General features: G+C 37.1%; 1 protein-coding gene across 1 annotated transcript in view; it reads right to left on the reverse strand.

The window, feature by feature from the left end:
• Nucleotides 1-203: 203 nt before the first annotated feature.
• Nucleotides 204-17,338, reverse strand: part of LOC145224736 (DNA-dependent protein kinase catalytic subunit-like) — a 51,431-nt gene continuing 34,296 nt past the window's right edge. The window contains exons 57-83 of the mRNA XM_080091318.1: nucleotides 16,860-16,972; nucleotides 16,296-16,517; nucleotides 15,415-15,592; nucleotides 14,861-14,981; nucleotides 14,638-14,770; nucleotides 14,072-14,160; nucleotides 13,603-13,717; nucleotides 12,937-13,113; nucleotides 12,313-12,478; nucleotides 12,103-12,214; nucleotides 11,742-11,919; nucleotides 11,161-11,330; nucleotides 9,700-9,827; nucleotides 8,879-9,034; nucleotides 8,188-8,369; nucleotides 7,555-7,766; nucleotides 6,942-7,032; nucleotides 6,336-6,554; nucleotides 5,501-5,708; nucleotides 5,283-5,435; nucleotides 4,179-4,294; nucleotides 3,730-3,827; nucleotides 2,798-2,968; nucleotides 2,180-2,381; nucleotides 1,642-1,833; nucleotides 957-1,105; nucleotides 204-524 (exon numbers count right to left, since the gene is read on the reverse strand). Of these exons, the coding sequence (XP_079947444.1) occupies nucleotides 317-524; nucleotides 957-1,105; nucleotides 1,642-1,833; nucleotides 2,180-2,381; nucleotides 2,798-2,968; nucleotides 3,730-3,827; nucleotides 4,179-4,294; nucleotides 5,283-5,435; nucleotides 5,501-5,708; nucleotides 6,336-6,554; nucleotides 6,942-7,032; nucleotides 7,555-7,766; nucleotides 8,188-8,369; nucleotides 8,879-9,034; nucleotides 9,700-9,827; nucleotides 11,161-11,330; nucleotides 11,742-11,919; nucleotides 12,103-12,214; nucleotides 12,313-12,478; nucleotides 12,937-13,113; nucleotides 13,603-13,717; nucleotides 14,072-14,160; nucleotides 14,638-14,770; nucleotides 14,861-14,981; nucleotides 15,415-15,592; nucleotides 16,296-16,517; nucleotides 16,860-16,972 (4,259 nt within the window). The 3' untranslated portion in view covers nucleotides 204-316. The remainder of the gene's footprint in view (nucleotides 525-956; nucleotides 1,106-1,641; nucleotides 1,834-2,179; nucleotides 2,382-2,797; nucleotides 2,969-3,729; nucleotides 3,828-4,178; nucleotides 4,295-5,282; nucleotides 5,436-5,500; nucleotides 5,709-6,335; nucleotides 6,555-6,941; nucleotides 7,033-7,554; nucleotides 7,767-8,187; nucleotides 8,370-8,878; nucleotides 9,035-9,699; nucleotides 9,828-11,160; nucleotides 11,331-11,741; nucleotides 11,920-12,102; nucleotides 12,215-12,312; nucleotides 12,479-12,936; nucleotides 13,114-13,602; nucleotides 13,718-14,071; nucleotides 14,161-14,637; nucleotides 14,771-14,860; nucleotides 14,982-15,414; nucleotides 15,593-16,295; nucleotides 16,518-16,859; nucleotides 16,973-17,338) is intronic.

Below are 17,338 nucleotides of genomic sequence, written 5' to 3' on the forward strand. Positions count from 1 at the left end.
AACCGGTTTAAACCGGTGTGGAGGTTCGGTGGGAGGCAGAAACCGGCTGAAACCAGTTTGAAACTGGAATATTCCGCTATAATCCCACCCCAAACCGGATTTTCTTCAATTTTTTGATTCCGCAAACATGTGCTTTGAACTTTTTTTCACTTGATTGAACTTTTCACTGACTTTGTTTAGAAACTTAACTTGCAATAATTGAATAAATTCAACAACCAAACATCATTCTTTTTATTCGAAATTGAACTTGCAGCGATTACCAGACAAAAACACGCATATTCATCGATAACGTTTCGATTGCTGTAATGTTATTACGTCACAACCACGATTTCCATCCCTGCCAGCATCGCCCGAGCACGTTGGGATCGGTGGCGAGGTCCAAGAGCGAGTCGACTTGCTCGTCGACGGAAATATTGTCGGCGTCGAGTTGCGCGCGCACGTTGCCGTGGCTACTGTCGCCCATGGCAACGGAGCAGTAGTCTTTTCGGAAGCGCTTTACATCAGCGTTGTGCTCGACCTCATCGCTGCCGAAAAAAAGGAAAGTTTTTAGTTGGTTTCTCTGAGACCGTGCCCAACCTTTTCGTGATGACGTTTCCCGTTTAAAGGTTTTTTAAGGATGTGAATCCCACGCACAAATAACCTTGATTTGAAAGCCCAAATATTTTGCATCCAACGGCCCCTAATATTGCTCAATAGACTACTTGGAGGTGCCTGAACTCTAGGCTGATGCTTAGGCCGCTGGTCCAAGGCCTCTTATAAACAAGCACAAATGTGAGATTTTACAGTAAAGAGTGATTATTTAAATTACACAAGATACAACCCAGAATCTATGCTCCGCAGTAGAGTTTTGCCGCAAAGTTCACCACATGGTACAACCAGGATCGACATGCTTCAAAAACATTTCGTATTTCTAAAATATTACGAAGTGAAACAATTTTTCAATCGATTCCAACTACCAAGTGATCGCAGCCGGATTTCCTCCGCTCAACTTCCGCTCGACGATCTTCATCTTCCGCCGCGCGTACCACGTACGGTCTGACGTCACGTCCGTTACGTCATCACCGCTCTCCTGAAGCTCCGTCGCGCGACTTTTTTTCGCAAAATTCTGCAACAAAAAATGATTTAACCAGTGTATTGCGTCATATTAGTAACGTTAATAATCCCGAAAATAATAATAATGTCATGTCAGCCACTGTGAGAAACATAAGTTATGACGTCAATCGCAATTAATTTGTGCCGCGATAAAATAAACATCACCACGCAATTATTGTGATGTTTTAAAATGTTAATTATTACGTCATCTTAGTGATGTTGTAAAAACTGAAATTGTGACGTAATACCAGAACGTTCAAGCTTTTAAATTATAACGTCATATTAGTGGTTATAAGAAATTTTGTATGACCAGTGGTAGGATTCAAATTTTTCGTCAGCCGGTTACATTACAAAAGTCATATTTTTCAGCCAGTTCTGTTACAAAAAATCTTTTAATTTCGTGAGATGGTTCTATGGAACCAGTGCGAACCGGCTGAATCCAACCACTGGTTATAACATAATGTCAGTGACATTATTGATACAAACAGGCCCATATTTGTTACTTGGAAATGCGTTCATAAAACGTTAACCGCAAAAGTTGTCACTCACTGTCCAATCGACGGATGGATCTTTTACAAAAACATCAAGCAAAGGAGAAAGCTCATCGGAGCGTGACCGCAACGCCGACAAGCAGTGAACCATGACCTGACGCATCTCACCACAATTCACTGCGTGTGGAAGCAACAGACCGATAAGCTGTTTCGTCATGCGGAACGGTACGAGCTCGGGTACTGGAAGAACCTTAACACAAAAAAACGGAAATACTTTTATGAATGATGGTTAGGCTATATACAAAACAACGAAATAGTCGTTTCCTAAACACAAATAAGAAAACTTAAAAGCAGATCTTAGTAACGAACATTCGCTTGTGCATAACTAATAAATAAATATATAGCACTTGAAAAAAAAAGGTTCTCAAACTTTTTATCTCTTGTTTACTCTCTACAGATTTCGAAGCAAAATTTTACCGCGCAAAAAAATTAACCAAGTTTCTTAACAACGTAATTTCGCACGCCTAACGAAATTGTAATAGAAATCTCCGTTTTAAACAAAACATACAGAATCAGTTTTACAATTTTTGACGAACCTCAGTAGCAGACCCGAATGCGTGGCCGAAATCGATTCCCACCGTACGCCCCGTTGTCATGGAAATCATGAAGTTTGAGGGGTGGCGGTCGCCGATGCCTAGCAACCAGTGAACAATGCACATGACGCCGTACGACGAGATAAAGCGCTTCCGGAGATTGAGAAAGGATTCTGGATCTGCGCTCATCCGAAAATAAACCTCTCTGTAAAAGAGAGTTTTTTTCCTTTTTTGAAAATCACTGGTTTGCCATTTTTTAGGTATGCGACGATGGGTTGATGAATTTGGATTTATTTCGTTGGAACAGTTTATTGTTTCAATTTTGATTTTATTGAAATTGTTACCATTTTGATTTATGCGAAATTAATTACGTTTTAATTTATTTGTTTGAAATCGTTTATATTTTGATATATATTTCCTTTTAAAACAAGATTTATTTAAAATTGTTACCACTTTGATTTTTTTTGCTTCAGTATGTTAAAAAAGATCGGTTTATTTAAAACTAATTAACATTCACATTTAAACAAACGAGTTCCCACCGATAGAATTACTTGTGCTGAGAACATATGAGCTAAGAGTATATTACGTCATACCCAAACCAACGTCACAACAAAATTTTACCTCAACATATTCCAGGGAAGTTTATTTTGTCGCCGATTGAACAAATCCACAACATCAGTGTAAGTTCCTTTGTGCATGAGCAGACCGTATTCCTCCGTACGATTCCGGGCAACTTGTGAAATATTTGCTGGAACCCAACTCGACCTGCTCAACTCACCCATTGTTGATTCGCTGAAAAGAAGAAATAAATGTTGAGTCAGTGTTTCTTAAACTTTTTTGTGCCGCCCTGTGTCTGAAAAAAAAAACAAATTTACAAAAGTTTTCAACATCTGGTGTATTGCGTCAACGATGTATGAAATGCTAAAATGCTAAAAGACCTAATAGTAATGTTTCCTTCAAGCTACGATCAGGTTCGGCTAAACTTTAAATCAAGCAAATTCAGGCCCCACTTCACACATTCGTGTCGTAATTTCGGGTTTTAAAATCAAACTGTTAATTTTTTGCAAAAACAAAAGAAAATCTAAAAACAACATACGAGTCATATTTACTGATGATAAGCTGTAAATTTCCATGCACTAAACATTTGTTATTTTATTGAAAGCCTTTCTGCGAAAAATGACTGGTTTTAAAAGAGCGCCAAAAATGAATGACAATGTATCACAACGCAAACTTTTGTCAAAGGATTTCTGTGTAGTATAATTTAGGGTACAGTCGGTTTAAATTAGTGGTTCTTAACCTGTGGTGCAGGTACCACTAATTTGAGCTTTCTTCTATTCCTAATTTAAGTCCGTTTAAGGATTGCAACTTAACGGACTCAACCGACCGGCCCTGGCGTTTGACGAAACTCGTGTCCCGGAAGTTTTTTGGAATTGTTAACCTTGCTGGTTTCAGAAATATGCTAGCCTAGCCATAAAGAATAGTCTATCCATTCAAACATGGTTTAGGTGGCACGCGATCAGTATAGGTTGGAAACCGCTGGTTTAAATACTTACCACCCCCTCTTTCCCGCTTGTTTTGTCATAAGTTCGAGATAAGGTACAACATTGGGAACCCACTCTATCAGACCGACCTTTGCATTGATGGGAATCACCTGTGGAAAGCACAGCAAAGATCAGAAACATGACTTTGTGGGATAGTAAAAACCTGTCCTAACCAAAACAAAACAGGATAACTATGGAAAAAGAGTAAATATGTAAACAATGCCCATTATTGTTCAGGGTTATGAATAGATGCATTCAAACTCGTTTATTTCTATTTGAATAAGGCAAAAGTACAAGTTTGCAATGACAATTGCAATTTGTGCCTACAAAGCGATGTGTTCCTTATACAAAAACTCTCTGGCAGTTTTGTTTTCAATCAACTTTCTTAATAAGCCCGTGTCTAGAGGTTCTTAGTAAATTATGGTTTTATCGACAAAGTTTTTGTACAAAGAGAAATTCACCTGATAAGTAACGATGGAAAAGCTTCGATCCCTGCACGCAGAATTATCATTAAAAATATCGTTTATCGAAACAAAGATTTGTTCGATTCGCTGATCCTGTCGCAAATCTTCTCCACCTGGGAGTAAAAAACGCAAGGTTGATACAAATAACTGAGGTTAAAATGTCACTTTCTACTATTCTTATTTCAATGAGGATTTTCATGAAAGTGTCTGACAAAATCAGATTTCATTTAAAAAACAAACAATTATTGATATGCATTTTTTTAACCAGGCACCGTGTCTATGCACATTGTAGTGGGCAGTGTCTCTATGCAGAAACTTTGCTAATAGTTTAATAATCAGGAAACGGTTGTGATATGCCTTCCGAGACTTGACCACAATCGAAATAAAAGACTCTCGGTCCATATGAGACGTCTAAACCATACACAGACAAACAAACCTAATCGTGATTCGTTACTCAAATAGCATACAACATATAACAACTATAAAAGCAAACAATTTGAACTAACGCTATAATGTCCAAATATTGCCATGCATTTTAGAAATGTTTTTAATTATTTTAGTAATTGTATTTCTGTTGCATATGGTATCAACATAAAGTTTCAAACAAACGCATTCACATTTCACAGAGAACAAATTTTCTTCACTAGTGTTTATAATTTCTTTTAAAAAAGAAAATTGAAAGCAACGATCAAAATTTTCCAAAAAGTGATCGAAAAAAAATCGTTCATACAAACTATTTTTGAATACAAAATTTAAATAGGCAAGGAAGATCAAATCTGTATTAACAGTCAAAGTGTGATTGACCAGGGTATAAGAGAAAATGTGATAAAATGGCATCTTAAAAGGTCATCTGTTTTAACTATCCTTAAATTTATCATTTCATAGGTTTGTTACGGTCAGACAGTCTGTTCAAATATTAATAAATTGTCCTTAATTCACCTAAATAATATTTTGTTCTATTGATGTTTAAATAAAACTACCAAACTACTTTATTTATGCTTTTAGAAAACATTTTTTATCTGTTCTGTTACTGTTTGTGACATTTTGTGTCGGTATAGATTGTGTGTACCAAACCACAATGCGCTTTTGAAGTGAACTTGCCTTTAACCAGGAAGCTATGCTCCCGCTCATCCGATCCGCGTATGATGACGCGACATGGTCTACGTAACGATGACATCACTTGCACGCGTTCATCGAAACCCACCACTGTCACGTGGTACTCCACTAGAGGGCGAGCACGACCGTCGTATTGACCTAGCGAAAATAATTGAAGTTATTAGTGACGGGGCTGATTTATTAGTATGGAAGTTCAAGGCTACCAGGAATTTCAAGATCTTTGTCGCCGCGTTGAAGGCTCTGAAAGTCGGCCAACCAAGGGCTGTAATCTCGAAGTGTTTTGGCTCTAGACTGAAACTTCTTCGATATTTTCTCACACAAAGCGCCCGCCTCCCGTTTGAAATCGCGCATTTGAAGAAGAGCACTTCCCGAAGAACCACCGAATAAACCATCCACGTCCGCTTTGAAATCCTGAATACAGTCAAATTTTAATTGAATGGGGTGAAAACAATAAATTACATTTTAAACACAAAATTATTATAGGCAAGAAAGAAAAAAACTGCATTAAAAGACAAAGTGAATATGTGCGATTGACCGGGTTATAAAAGAAAACTTTGTGATAAAATACTTAACTTAATAATGTCGTATGTTTAACTATCCCTTAATTAGATCATAGGTCTTTTGCGATCATTTAGTCTGTTCAAATGTTGATAGTATTGTCCTTAGCTCACCCAAAAAATATTTCCGAAATATTTCGTTTTACTGACGTTTAAATAAAACTACCGAACTATTTCTTTTATCCTTGTCGAATAAAAATGTTGTTTTTATCTGTTTTGTTATTGTTTGTGACATTTGGTGTACACCTGTGTGTATAGGTTGTGTGTGTACATACTATTTTGTGTTGAGATCTACCCTTCTGTTGATTGTTTGATTGATGACTTGATTATTTATTGTATTTGAATATGAACACGAACTTACACTTAAACACAGTGATATAGGAAATGTTCATCCGCAAATGGCCAGAAAAACGGTAAAAAAAATTAGGAGACAAAAATGTATTTCGAACATATAAAACTTTTTTTACATTTGTAAACTTACTTTTGCAAACTTTGTTCTCAGCGCACCAACATTGACAGGTGATTGTGACGTCACTGAGCCGAAAAGTGACGCACTTCCCTGCTCTGTGACGTCATCGGGGGGTCGGTCATGGTCGAATAGTTCCCTATACATGTTTTGGTAGCTGACCAGCAAATCCTTGTTGGTCGCTGTTTTTTCTTTCTTGCTTTTGTGAAGTTTGCTGAACTCGTTGAACCAATCCTGTCGATAAATAAGCATAAATAATATTAATATAAAAAGAAAACTACAGTTGCAATAACCCAATTATGTTACATGCCATAGAAATACAAAAAAATATAGAATTATTGTTGAAACTTAGTTTTCAAACCATTGACCTCAATTGTTTATTCTTATAGTTTTCAAAAAACCATGTTTTTCTATCTTTAGGGTGTATTGAAATATTTGAACAACAATTAACCACACTTACAAACACCTTTTCATTCCAAAAGATAATATATCTATGCGTAAATTACTTTGGCGAAGTAGTAAGTGCTTGGGCAAGAATAACTAATACGACCATTCAACTCATAAAACATTAAATAGCAGTGACATGGCCTATTTATGAGATAAAACACAGAACGTTCCTACTTTGAATAAAACAACAGGATCGGAAACTTGCTGGAGTTGACGAATGAATTCTTTCGCAAGTGGAATGGCTTCATGCAAAGATGTGAGGAGTCTGGAAAACAGTGACATGTTCCAGAAACGGGCAAGAAATGAAGGTATTATAGTCAAGCTGGGACGTTTTACGTTTTTAGCTTTTACATTTGAAATTACGCTAATGAGAAGAGTTTGCACTACCTGGTCGTGTTTTTTGTTACAAAAATTAAAAAAACACGTTAGATTTTTTTGTATAACAGATACTACAGTTAATGCAAGCACAGCTGGTTAATTTATTCGCGAAATATTTAACTGCCACATACATTCTCGCAATTACCATATGCATTGCCTTTATTAAACTAATAAAAGAAAACAATCATAAATGCCATGTGGACACTTAACGAAAAAACAATGCTATCTTTGTACGGCAGGGTGATAATAATAAGTAAGTACTAAATCAAAAAGCTCACAACTACCACAATTAATTTAACAGTTGTGTTCACGTTAACAGTACAACTAAATAGTGTAACCGACACAGCAAACTATGCCTTAAACTAGATCTGTGGATTTTACATGAAGTGGAAATAGCAGAACAACTGACTTTTTCACAAAACTTTTGTTTTTCTTTCCAGTATCAGATCTTTTGTAGCAGAAACCCTGTTGTGCAGCGCACAGGGGATACACGACCGCTTGTGGATAATCACGTGACACTTGCGTCATAATGGGGTGAAGGAATGTAGCCACGTCACCGTCCAACAACGCCACCATGTGTCCGAGCCAAGGTAGGAAATTCCAGGAAGGAACGGATTGACTCTGTAGTGAAAATGTATAATCCGGTAGTCAAATGCCGCAAAGTGTGGAAAAAACGGATAGATTTTGATTTGTATTTAGAAAACATCTATGTATTTTAGATTTTATGTTTGCGAATAAATAGTAAGAAAAAAATTAAAGTTTTAAGGAACAAAAAACAATTAGCCACAATTAAATAAGACTTCGGCATGAACTTAGTCAGAAACTGTTAATGCTAAGGTTTAGAAAAGGTTTGACAAAGTCGAGTAATGTAAACAACACTTAAAAAAACACCGGAAAAACCACCGTCACTGTCTACAAAAACATTCATGTTTTGTGCAGCTTATATTTTCAAATGCGCAATCACAAACGAGTGTAAATCATGCTTGTTTCTCATGCAAAAATAATTAGCAACAATTGTTCTGTTCGCTTCATAACCACTTACCTCTTGCACGAATCCCGATTTCATCTCGTCTCCGAATTCCTCGAGTAACTGAAGCAGACGAGGAAATCGCAAGGTGGCGATCGAGCGTCCGCCGCCGTGGAGCCGCATCGCACGCAGAAAACATGTCGTCATGGTAACCGCGTATTGCGCAGCTTTACGCGCTGCAGGATCTTGGCCAGTTGCTGCGAAACAATTGACTAGACCTGTACTCTGACTGACTAAAATCAAAGTAAAGCTTTCCATTGTTGTAAAAATGTTAAATTTACCGTTTGATCTCAAGTTTGAGAAAACTGGTTGAATAAGGGTCTAATCTTTCATTCGGACAAACTTGTTTGGTTGTTTCGTAATTTTATCTTGTTAATTCTAACTTTTGGGCCTAATTTTGGTTTCACACAAAAAGTTTTAACTTAGTGTTTTCAATTTATGTCATTACTTCCAGCTAGGTGTCTCGTATGGGACATCGAAACGTCGGCATGTTAAAAACTGCTGGAAGAGCTAAAAATTTGTTAAAAACAGGTTTCAAGTTCGGGCCTCAATTTTGAGCCTCTGAAATGTTGAGAACTCTGGTTTGGCTACAAATGGTGCAACACGACAGTAGGCAGCTTTAAATGTACAGGACATGTGGAAGTTTATGGGTTAACAACTTAACTATGAAAATTTTAATTGGCGAACGAATCTTTAAAACACTTACAACTATTTTCTTCCTGTCGTTGAAGTTGCTTGTCACAGAATGAGGCGAGGTTGGTGTAAGCTTCGTACTGAAGTTCTTCACCATACTTCTCGCTTTCTTTCACAGCTTTCTCGAAAACCCCGAAAGCGTTATTGATCAAAATCTGCTGCAAGTCACCTGTGTGAAAAACAAACCACCCTTAATGGCGAATTTATAAAAACTTAAAGTTGTTCTGTTCGACCCAACATGATGACGTCACTGGTCGTATTATGACTTCATAAATATGGCAGACACCGAGCAGTATGTTTGGAATAAACGTTAGTTGGTCATTAAACGACAAATTTCAAAGTTTATCAAAAGCACCGTGCGTTATAACTGGGAATATTCGGTAGCGAGCAAATATAGGTTTAGGTTACAATCGAGTAATTAAAACCAGTGTCCTGTAACCTTGTGATTATTTGTGGGCCGAATACTATTAACATGAATAAACCGTGTGTGCAGCACGTTAATATAACACAAGTTGCCTTTACTTTCATTTATTTAGCACTTTCGTAAAAAAGTAGTTTTAGCCACATTGTTAGGTTGCAGAAAAATAACACCAGGCGCATTGATCCGTTTAGAAACGGAGGGATTGAAATCGCTGACTAGCACTGAATTAAACAAGTCTGGTTTGCCACAACTAAAACGTTTTCGCGGACTGTCCAATCAATGGAACGCCAATAGACCTCAGATTACACCGTCTTGCTCAGTAGTTGTATAATAGCTGTTTCCAGATTATAATGGAATTTGATTTTTTTGGATTATTTGTGAAACTGTATATTTTGGAGCAAAGTCTTTCAAACCTTCGTCATTTCCGGCCATGACCCGAATCTCCTCCATTATTGCGTCATCAAGATGACGTTGCTCGAGTGATTGTGACGTCATATGGTACGTTGCTGCGAGCAACATGTTGTGACGAATTGATTCCACGCTATGAAGAAAGAATTGAAAACATATAAAATGCGTATTGTGCAAAGTAAACACTTGGAAACCATATCTTGCCGGTGCCTTCGAAAATGGGTGCCTTCGAATACTACAGGTGGCGCTTGGTACCCCGCTTGGTAACCATTTTTCGTGCAACGTAACTTAAATATATACTGCAGGTAACTCTCTTTGGTGCGATTAAACTCAGTTACGACGTAACTCGAAAATACTGCAGCCGTCCTGTTTTTTTGCGACAAATCGTAAATACTCCAGTGAACGTTAAAAACACGCATATAATGCTAGAAAAGTGTTACGATAGTCCTAACACATACCCCAAACTAAAACCCTAAACCCTAAACCCTAACCCTAAACCCTAAACCCTAAACCCTAACCCTAAACCCTAAACCCTAAACCCTAAACCCTAACCCTACTCTTAACCCAATTATTAAAAACAGTACCTTCAGCATTATTACGTTACGTCGCAGTAACTACAAGTTTCCTCGCTTCAAAAAAGGTTACCTGCACTATTTACGGGCTTTGATGCATTAAAACGAGTTACCTGTAGTATACCTAGCGAAGTACCTAGAGGACTAAGCGTACTTAGCGCACCTGTAGTATCCGAAGGCACCCTATCTTGCTAACCAATACAGCAATGCAATTGTTTTCATTAAATAACGTACCTGAATGCAAAATCAATTTCACACAAAAACTTAACATGCGAGTGTTCAAGAAGTTTGTTCCATTTAACGGTAGCTGAAACTCCGGCATAAAAAATACCAACATCTACATTCTTAGATGCCAGTGAAACAGCTGATATTGCATTTACTATTATTAAACTTATTTGTTTCGCCTTTTATTTTTAACTTACGCTCGTCAGATTTTGTATTTGTAGTAGTTGCATCAACTTTTAAAATGTTTCACAGAAGCAAAACCAATGAATTGTGCCATTTCTTAACTATTAAGCTCGTCCAATTGCTTTCACAGTTTATTTTCACAGTAGTGATACCAAAACTTTCTCTGCTCAAGTATAACTTAGAAAGTCTTTTGCACATCACTGATATCAAAAAAATAGGCTACACTACAACAGCTACCATTAATGCAGTAGTTTTTGTGTCATAAATAAGGTGACACGGGATATAAAGTTATTATAGAACAAAATTGTACACTAATCATCTGAAAACTAATGTAAAGTTTATTATTTTAAATCAACTACAGCAAATTTGCCTACCACCCGTAAGGCATTGCTGCACCAGTAATATAATGATAAGTGCCCCACAGTTGAGAACAATTGCTCAACCGTATCGACGCATTATAACGAGCCTATGCGTTTTAAAACTTACCTCCCAAGTTCAGGTGTTTGTTCTTGGAGCGCCCGAAACGCAGCCAAATAATATTTCACACAACTTTGCTCTTCTCCTGTCACCACTAGACGTCGCCCGCGTGCGTGATAAAATGAAGCGGTCGCCTGGGATAAATTGATTCTCGCACTTTCCTTCAACGATTCATAATCCTGTGAAAAATATTAACCAGGTGCAAATTAGGTTTTTTAGCAGAGTAATGAACTTGCATTTTTTGCGGGTAGATTATATAAATTTTAGTAAAATTTTCAGATATATTCTGTAAATTGACTTTAGGGGTAACGTTTTGACATTTTTTTGTATTAGGTATGATTTTGTTAACAATTTGTTGTGGATTGGTCCCAGCCAAGCAAGACCAGATATGACAATCTATAATTGAAAAGAAAGACATGTATTTCAACAAATGTTTCAATTGTCGCATCAAGTAACAAATTTGCTGACCTTTGTATAATAACGAGAAAAGATATACAGTAAAAAGCATCATCGAACTCCTTTTCTGTGTAACTGGCAAATCCCGCAACACAATCGACATGGGATTTGAACCCGTAACCTCAAACCTTCACCTTTTCCAGTGCCCGAAGAATTTTCTCAGCCACAACAAAGTTTCCTCTCGTGAAAGCGCTCCTCATCATTTCGATCAACATCTTGCTTCTGCATCCTGACAACCACGAGTCACGTCTCTCCTCCGAATCATCCAAGATACGGCTCAACCGATCACTCATCCGATCCATGAGGAACGTTCTGAGTTGAAAAAAAGAGGAAATTTCTTTGAACTAAAAAAAATGTCAAAAAATAATTTACTTGGAAAATCAATTTCTTTAGTGGACTTCAAAATTTACAAAAAGTTGACAAAAAAAATCAAAACATAATGATTTTTCCTATTTAAATATCATTAAAAAACTGCAACTTCCTGAACCCGGTAACCTGTAACTGATGACGTCATGCCATGACGTAATAGGATCGTATGTCAAGTGTGGCATTCGCGTCATCCACCCACCAACGATGCGTCGCACGTCATGTTCTGTGACGTCATCGTCTGCGCAATAAGTTAAATTTACAGAAAAAAAGCAGAATTAACAAAAATCAAAGAAGATTAAAAAACAATAAAACAAATAAACAATAACTTGTTTCTACCGGGGCTCTGTGCAAAATCCAGAAACTCATGAAGATCAGGCACGAGCGGCACAACACGAAAGATCTCTTGCTCCCCCTTGCGACCAGCGCCACCACCTACCGACCACCGCTGGGTGGCGTGCTCGGCAGTGAGGTTCAAGTAATATCGGGCTCGGTCAAAGTCATCCTGCAAAGCAAAACATTTACCACTCACGCGTCAACATTTCGTATGTAAATGTCCAAAAATCAATGTCTAAATTGAAAATTCGATCCAACGCGTATTGCGCTTCCTTACGTAATATTGCATCTCCACAAACACTCACGACATGCAAAAACATTTTATGTAAAAGTACAAAATTGTTTGGTGCATTTTGGCAGCCTAAAGGTTTTTGCATCATAGCAATCCAAAATATTCGACAAAAATGCAGTGCACACGTGCTAACCTACATCAACAAACAATTCCGCTCAATCGCACAATCTGTTAAATTGCATAGGGCTCGTAAATCCCAACCGTAGCCATTTTGTAATAAAATTCAATTCCTTAATCGCCAAGTCCAGGTAACTTAATCAACACGCTTGGTAAACATGCTGTGCGGTTAACCGGATTCGTCTGTATCTTGTATTTTTTACCCACTACAGCTATACCTTGTAAATGTACAACATCGTCAGATGCTCCGAATATCTTCTCTCGACGTGACTCTTTCTGTCTACGTCACTCTGCATGACGTCATCGAAGAATGAAGACAGCTGCTCGCCGACCTCCACACGACCTTGTAGCAGAAGTAGCAGTTTGGCGTGGACGGCAGATTCGAGAAAACGACCCTGCAAAAATATGTGTCATTTTGGATCAGTAATTCATAAACGTTTTTATCGCTACCACTGAGAACTACACAATGAATTTTATTTACTATTTTTCAAAAAATCAAGCTATCCACCATGACCCCACAATGATGTAATTATTCTATGAAATTATCAACTTGGAGATAAAACTATCTTAAGAAATCGGATGAAATCGGACTTATGTTCCTTCTTCCAAAAGCCTTTGTCTGTCTTAACTTTCTTTTAATTCCACGCCATCGATCATGGATATGTTGTCAATCTATTTGTTCAGTTACTGTTTGTATTAAATTTACCTAATTTATGTTTTTATGTAAACTATTTTGTGTATGTTCTACAACGATTATTCATTTGACATATTTTCTATTTGAATAAGGATTTAAGGATTTCTGATAAACGCACTGTCTGTTGCTACTGACTTTTCTCCGATAAGTTTTGTTCAGTTACTGTTTAGGTAGCCTCCACGCATTATACCTGGTAATCCTGATGTAACAAGGCAGCCTTCAAACCTCCCGCGTTGACGTCATCAGAGGTGACGTTATCATATCGTTCGAGCAAGCTGTCGCAGAGGAAGTTGACGTGGTCCCACCTAAAGTCAAACTCGCTGGTTATTTAAACTAATAGGATAGCTACAAGGTTTTGATGCAGGTTAAAATAATAACATCCAACTTACTTGTTTGAGCATGTCACTGCATATGTTTAAACCAGAAACGTGGCTTTCCTATTTTTTGCCAGTTTCTACATACTACTACCATACGTGGTACTTACAACAGATGTACATTTGTTACCTAACTGACTAGGACCCTGTCTATACATGGTATTTAACTTGATTTCAAAAGAGAGTAAATAAGAGCGTTTGTGCAGATTCAATCGCAACTATTTATTCCTGGCTTTTAAACATATGTTTGCGAATGCAGAAGAATTGGGTTTAAAATGAACTTGCCTTGACATTTGCTTGACGCAGTTGAGGAGGCAATCTTCCCACATATCCCTCTCCACATCACTTGCATCTGTGTCCTCATCGTTCAGAGCCTGCAGTGCAATACGCAGGTGTAAATGTGTATGTTGAGCTGCAAACCTCTTTAGGCTAATGAAACGGGGAAAAGGAAAAGTTCGATCTTTTCAATGCATTGTGTTGAATGCTGTTTGTAATGTGCAGTGACCTTTTCACCATTTTAAAATTATTTGTTAATTACCACAATATTTAAATATACTTTTTTTAATTTTAATTTTGTTGACGAGTTACAAAAACTGCTCTTTGCATTGAACAATAACTTTCAAATACCATTTTAGTATTTGTTTTGTTTAATACCACAAACTTTAACTATATTTTTTGCTTTGATTCCACCATTTCAAAAACATTATTTTCACATCATGCTGGATTGTTTTGGCATTTTTCTGAAATGTGTTTGCAAACAATGTTTTAAAAAATGTTAACATAAATAACAACAACTTAAAAGCTGATAAAACACATTAAACGTATGTACAGACCATATCACAATTTATTACCTGCTCGTAAACCTTCCTTGCTTCTTTGTAAGAGTTCTGGATCTCAAGACTCAAACCACGGGACGAGGTGGGATTCGAACCCGCGCCGAAAATTCCACTCAGAACGTCGAAGTCGCCAAGAGATTTGTACAAACTGAATAAATTGTTTTTTATTATTCAAACTTTTGCACTTGCAGAAACAAAACTTAAAATAGATAAACTTAGAAATCTTGCGAAAACCTACCGAGCAAGCTGAAGCCAAGTTTCAGGGCAAGATTCGAACCCAGGACCTGGAACTTTCCGTCGTTTCGTTGCAGGTTCATCAGTTCGTTTGTTTAAAATCATCTGCTCAAGTATCACAATTCCTACGAAAATAGTGCACCTACTGAACACCTCGTTAAACACACATGGATATGAAATGCAAAGCAAATATTTTGGTAGGTGAAATGCACATTAAATCACCAGGTATTAAATGTTAATTTCCACCGGAACCAGCGGGTATTTTTTTTAACCCACGCCTTGCTGCGTAAAAAGCCGGTTATTTGCATTAGGATATATTGCTGTTTAAAATCCTTAGGACAAGCTGTTTTCTCCCTTTAAAATCTTAACCAAAAACTCTTCCGCAAAAAGAACCAACGCATTAAACCAGAATTTCCCATTGACAAATTTAATAAGGTGTTTAGAAAATTTAAGTATATTTTTGTGTAAACCAAAACAACGAACTACAACAAAGGAAAGGTCTTGCACATTTTCCTTGGATTCTTTGGTTTAGTTTTTCCATTTTTCATTTTATCCTACCCAGAGCGTGTTTGTTGGATGCAAGTGATGAGGAGGCGACCAGAGCAGGAGGAAGGAGCTCCTCCACCCGGTTGTCATGGTAACAAACGTCCTGAATGCATCCTATGAGCGCAGGGTTTTTCTCCGCAGAGCGGTTCAGAATGGAGCCCAGACCGGAAAGTACAGCATCGATACGCTCCTACACGAAATGAAAGCTTTTATGCATTGGTTTCCAACGAGGGAGGAATTCCTCACAAGACAGGATTTTTCAAACTAAAGGGGAAGAATTTACTTTAATTTGTTCTTGGGGTTTGTAAATAAGTGAAGTGAAGCTATTGGAATATTTGTGAAGTTGGTTTAAGACTCAAATTTGTATGATCTTTATATGGTTTAACATTTACTATGTAGTATATTAGAGGAATGAAAATGTTTTAAATTGTAAATAGAGGAATTTGTCAAAAAAGGTTAAGAACCACTGCTTTTATGCAAATTGCTGAAGGTCGGAAATGTTTATTGGTTCTCAACCGGGGCGAAATTATACTTAAAGGTGTAAATCTAAAATGCCGTTGGGGTAAACATAAGGAAGCATCAGATTTGACGTTCCTCAAAAGAAAAAATGCGAGTAATTGGATTTCCCTGTGTTTTTTACAATGCCACGTACACTGGCAAAACATTGTTAACTGGGCAACAAACTTGGAACATTTCTTAGTCTCTTAACATCTGTTTTGCAGGACCAGTTTTCTAAAAAAACATGTCGACATAAAAAGTTTCAGCAAAATCAAAGGGTAAACGAGAATAAATAGCTAATAAACTTTATATGTGCTTGCTGGAATGCAAAAGTCATCAATTTAACACTTAAACATATTAAATTTAACATTGTATTTTCCTATGAAAGGTGGTACCTTGGATAACTTCTTCCCAATTTTGGTCTCTTCCTCCAGAAGAGCGAGGACGAGAGAAGAGAGGACGATCCTGCAAAGATGAGGATCGTGTTGACATGCGGCCGCTAGAGGCGCCACAATCGATCGATGCGGGATTTGCACGTCGGGTAGTTCCCCTGTCCTGTACTTTCGATGAAGTTGAACTTCGGTTTCGCGCCGACGCGCTGCCTCCGTCTTTGCGACCTGGGTTCAAAGGTTAAAGGTTATACAACATCAGCTGGAAATAATCTCACATTTACTGACAAGTTCTAAGATTATATTAAAACAGGAAAAGATTTTGTATTACGACACAACACGCTAGGTATCATACCTTTTAAATATATCCACAAAAAACATGCAGAAGTATTTTAGGATGGGGCGTTTTATTTTGCAGTTAAAGACAAAAGTACGGTCAAAAATTCAAGTAATATTTTTTTTTATTTTTTTTATAAAAGCGCAGAGCCACAATACAAGTAATGTACAGACAGTGCACACTGTTTTCACGTCTAAAATCCTTGTGTAGCCATCTTATCAATAATATTTTACCTCTTTAAGTTTGTTCCGTCGTTCCTGAGCTCGAGCAAATTTCATCCGCGATTCGTCACTTTCCTTCCGAAACCTTCTCCGCAATCTTTCAACATTCACATCCACACCTGTTCCTGTTGGGACAAAAAAACAACAACAAGCTGAAATGATTTATGCAACCTAACCAAAACTGGGAATGCCCAAAAGGGTAAACTTATTTATAAAAATTTTTCACTTAAGTTCCTATATTGATTTACAAACGTATATAATGTTAGTTAATTTTAATTACAGATCAACAAACCCATTTGTTTGATGCAATCTCCTAAAACAACTAATATCGATAAAAGAAAAGTAAATTTTAAAATCGAACATTTTTTAATGTATCCTTGCTTTCAAACACACTTAGCCAATTTAATCAAAAATTGACATTTTGTTTCTCAATATTCTTAACAATTTAACCTATGACAATTGATTTCATTTTTAAACGCCAAATATAAGTA

This window comes from Phallusia mammillata, chromosome 1 (genome assembly GCF_965637545.1).
Source record: "Phallusia mammillata chromosome 1, kaPhaMamm4.hap1.1, whole genome shotgun sequence".
In the NCBI taxonomy this organism is placed as follows: Eukaryota; Metazoa; Chordata; class Ascidiacea; order Phlebobranchia; family Ascidiidae; genus Phallusia; species Phallusia mammillata.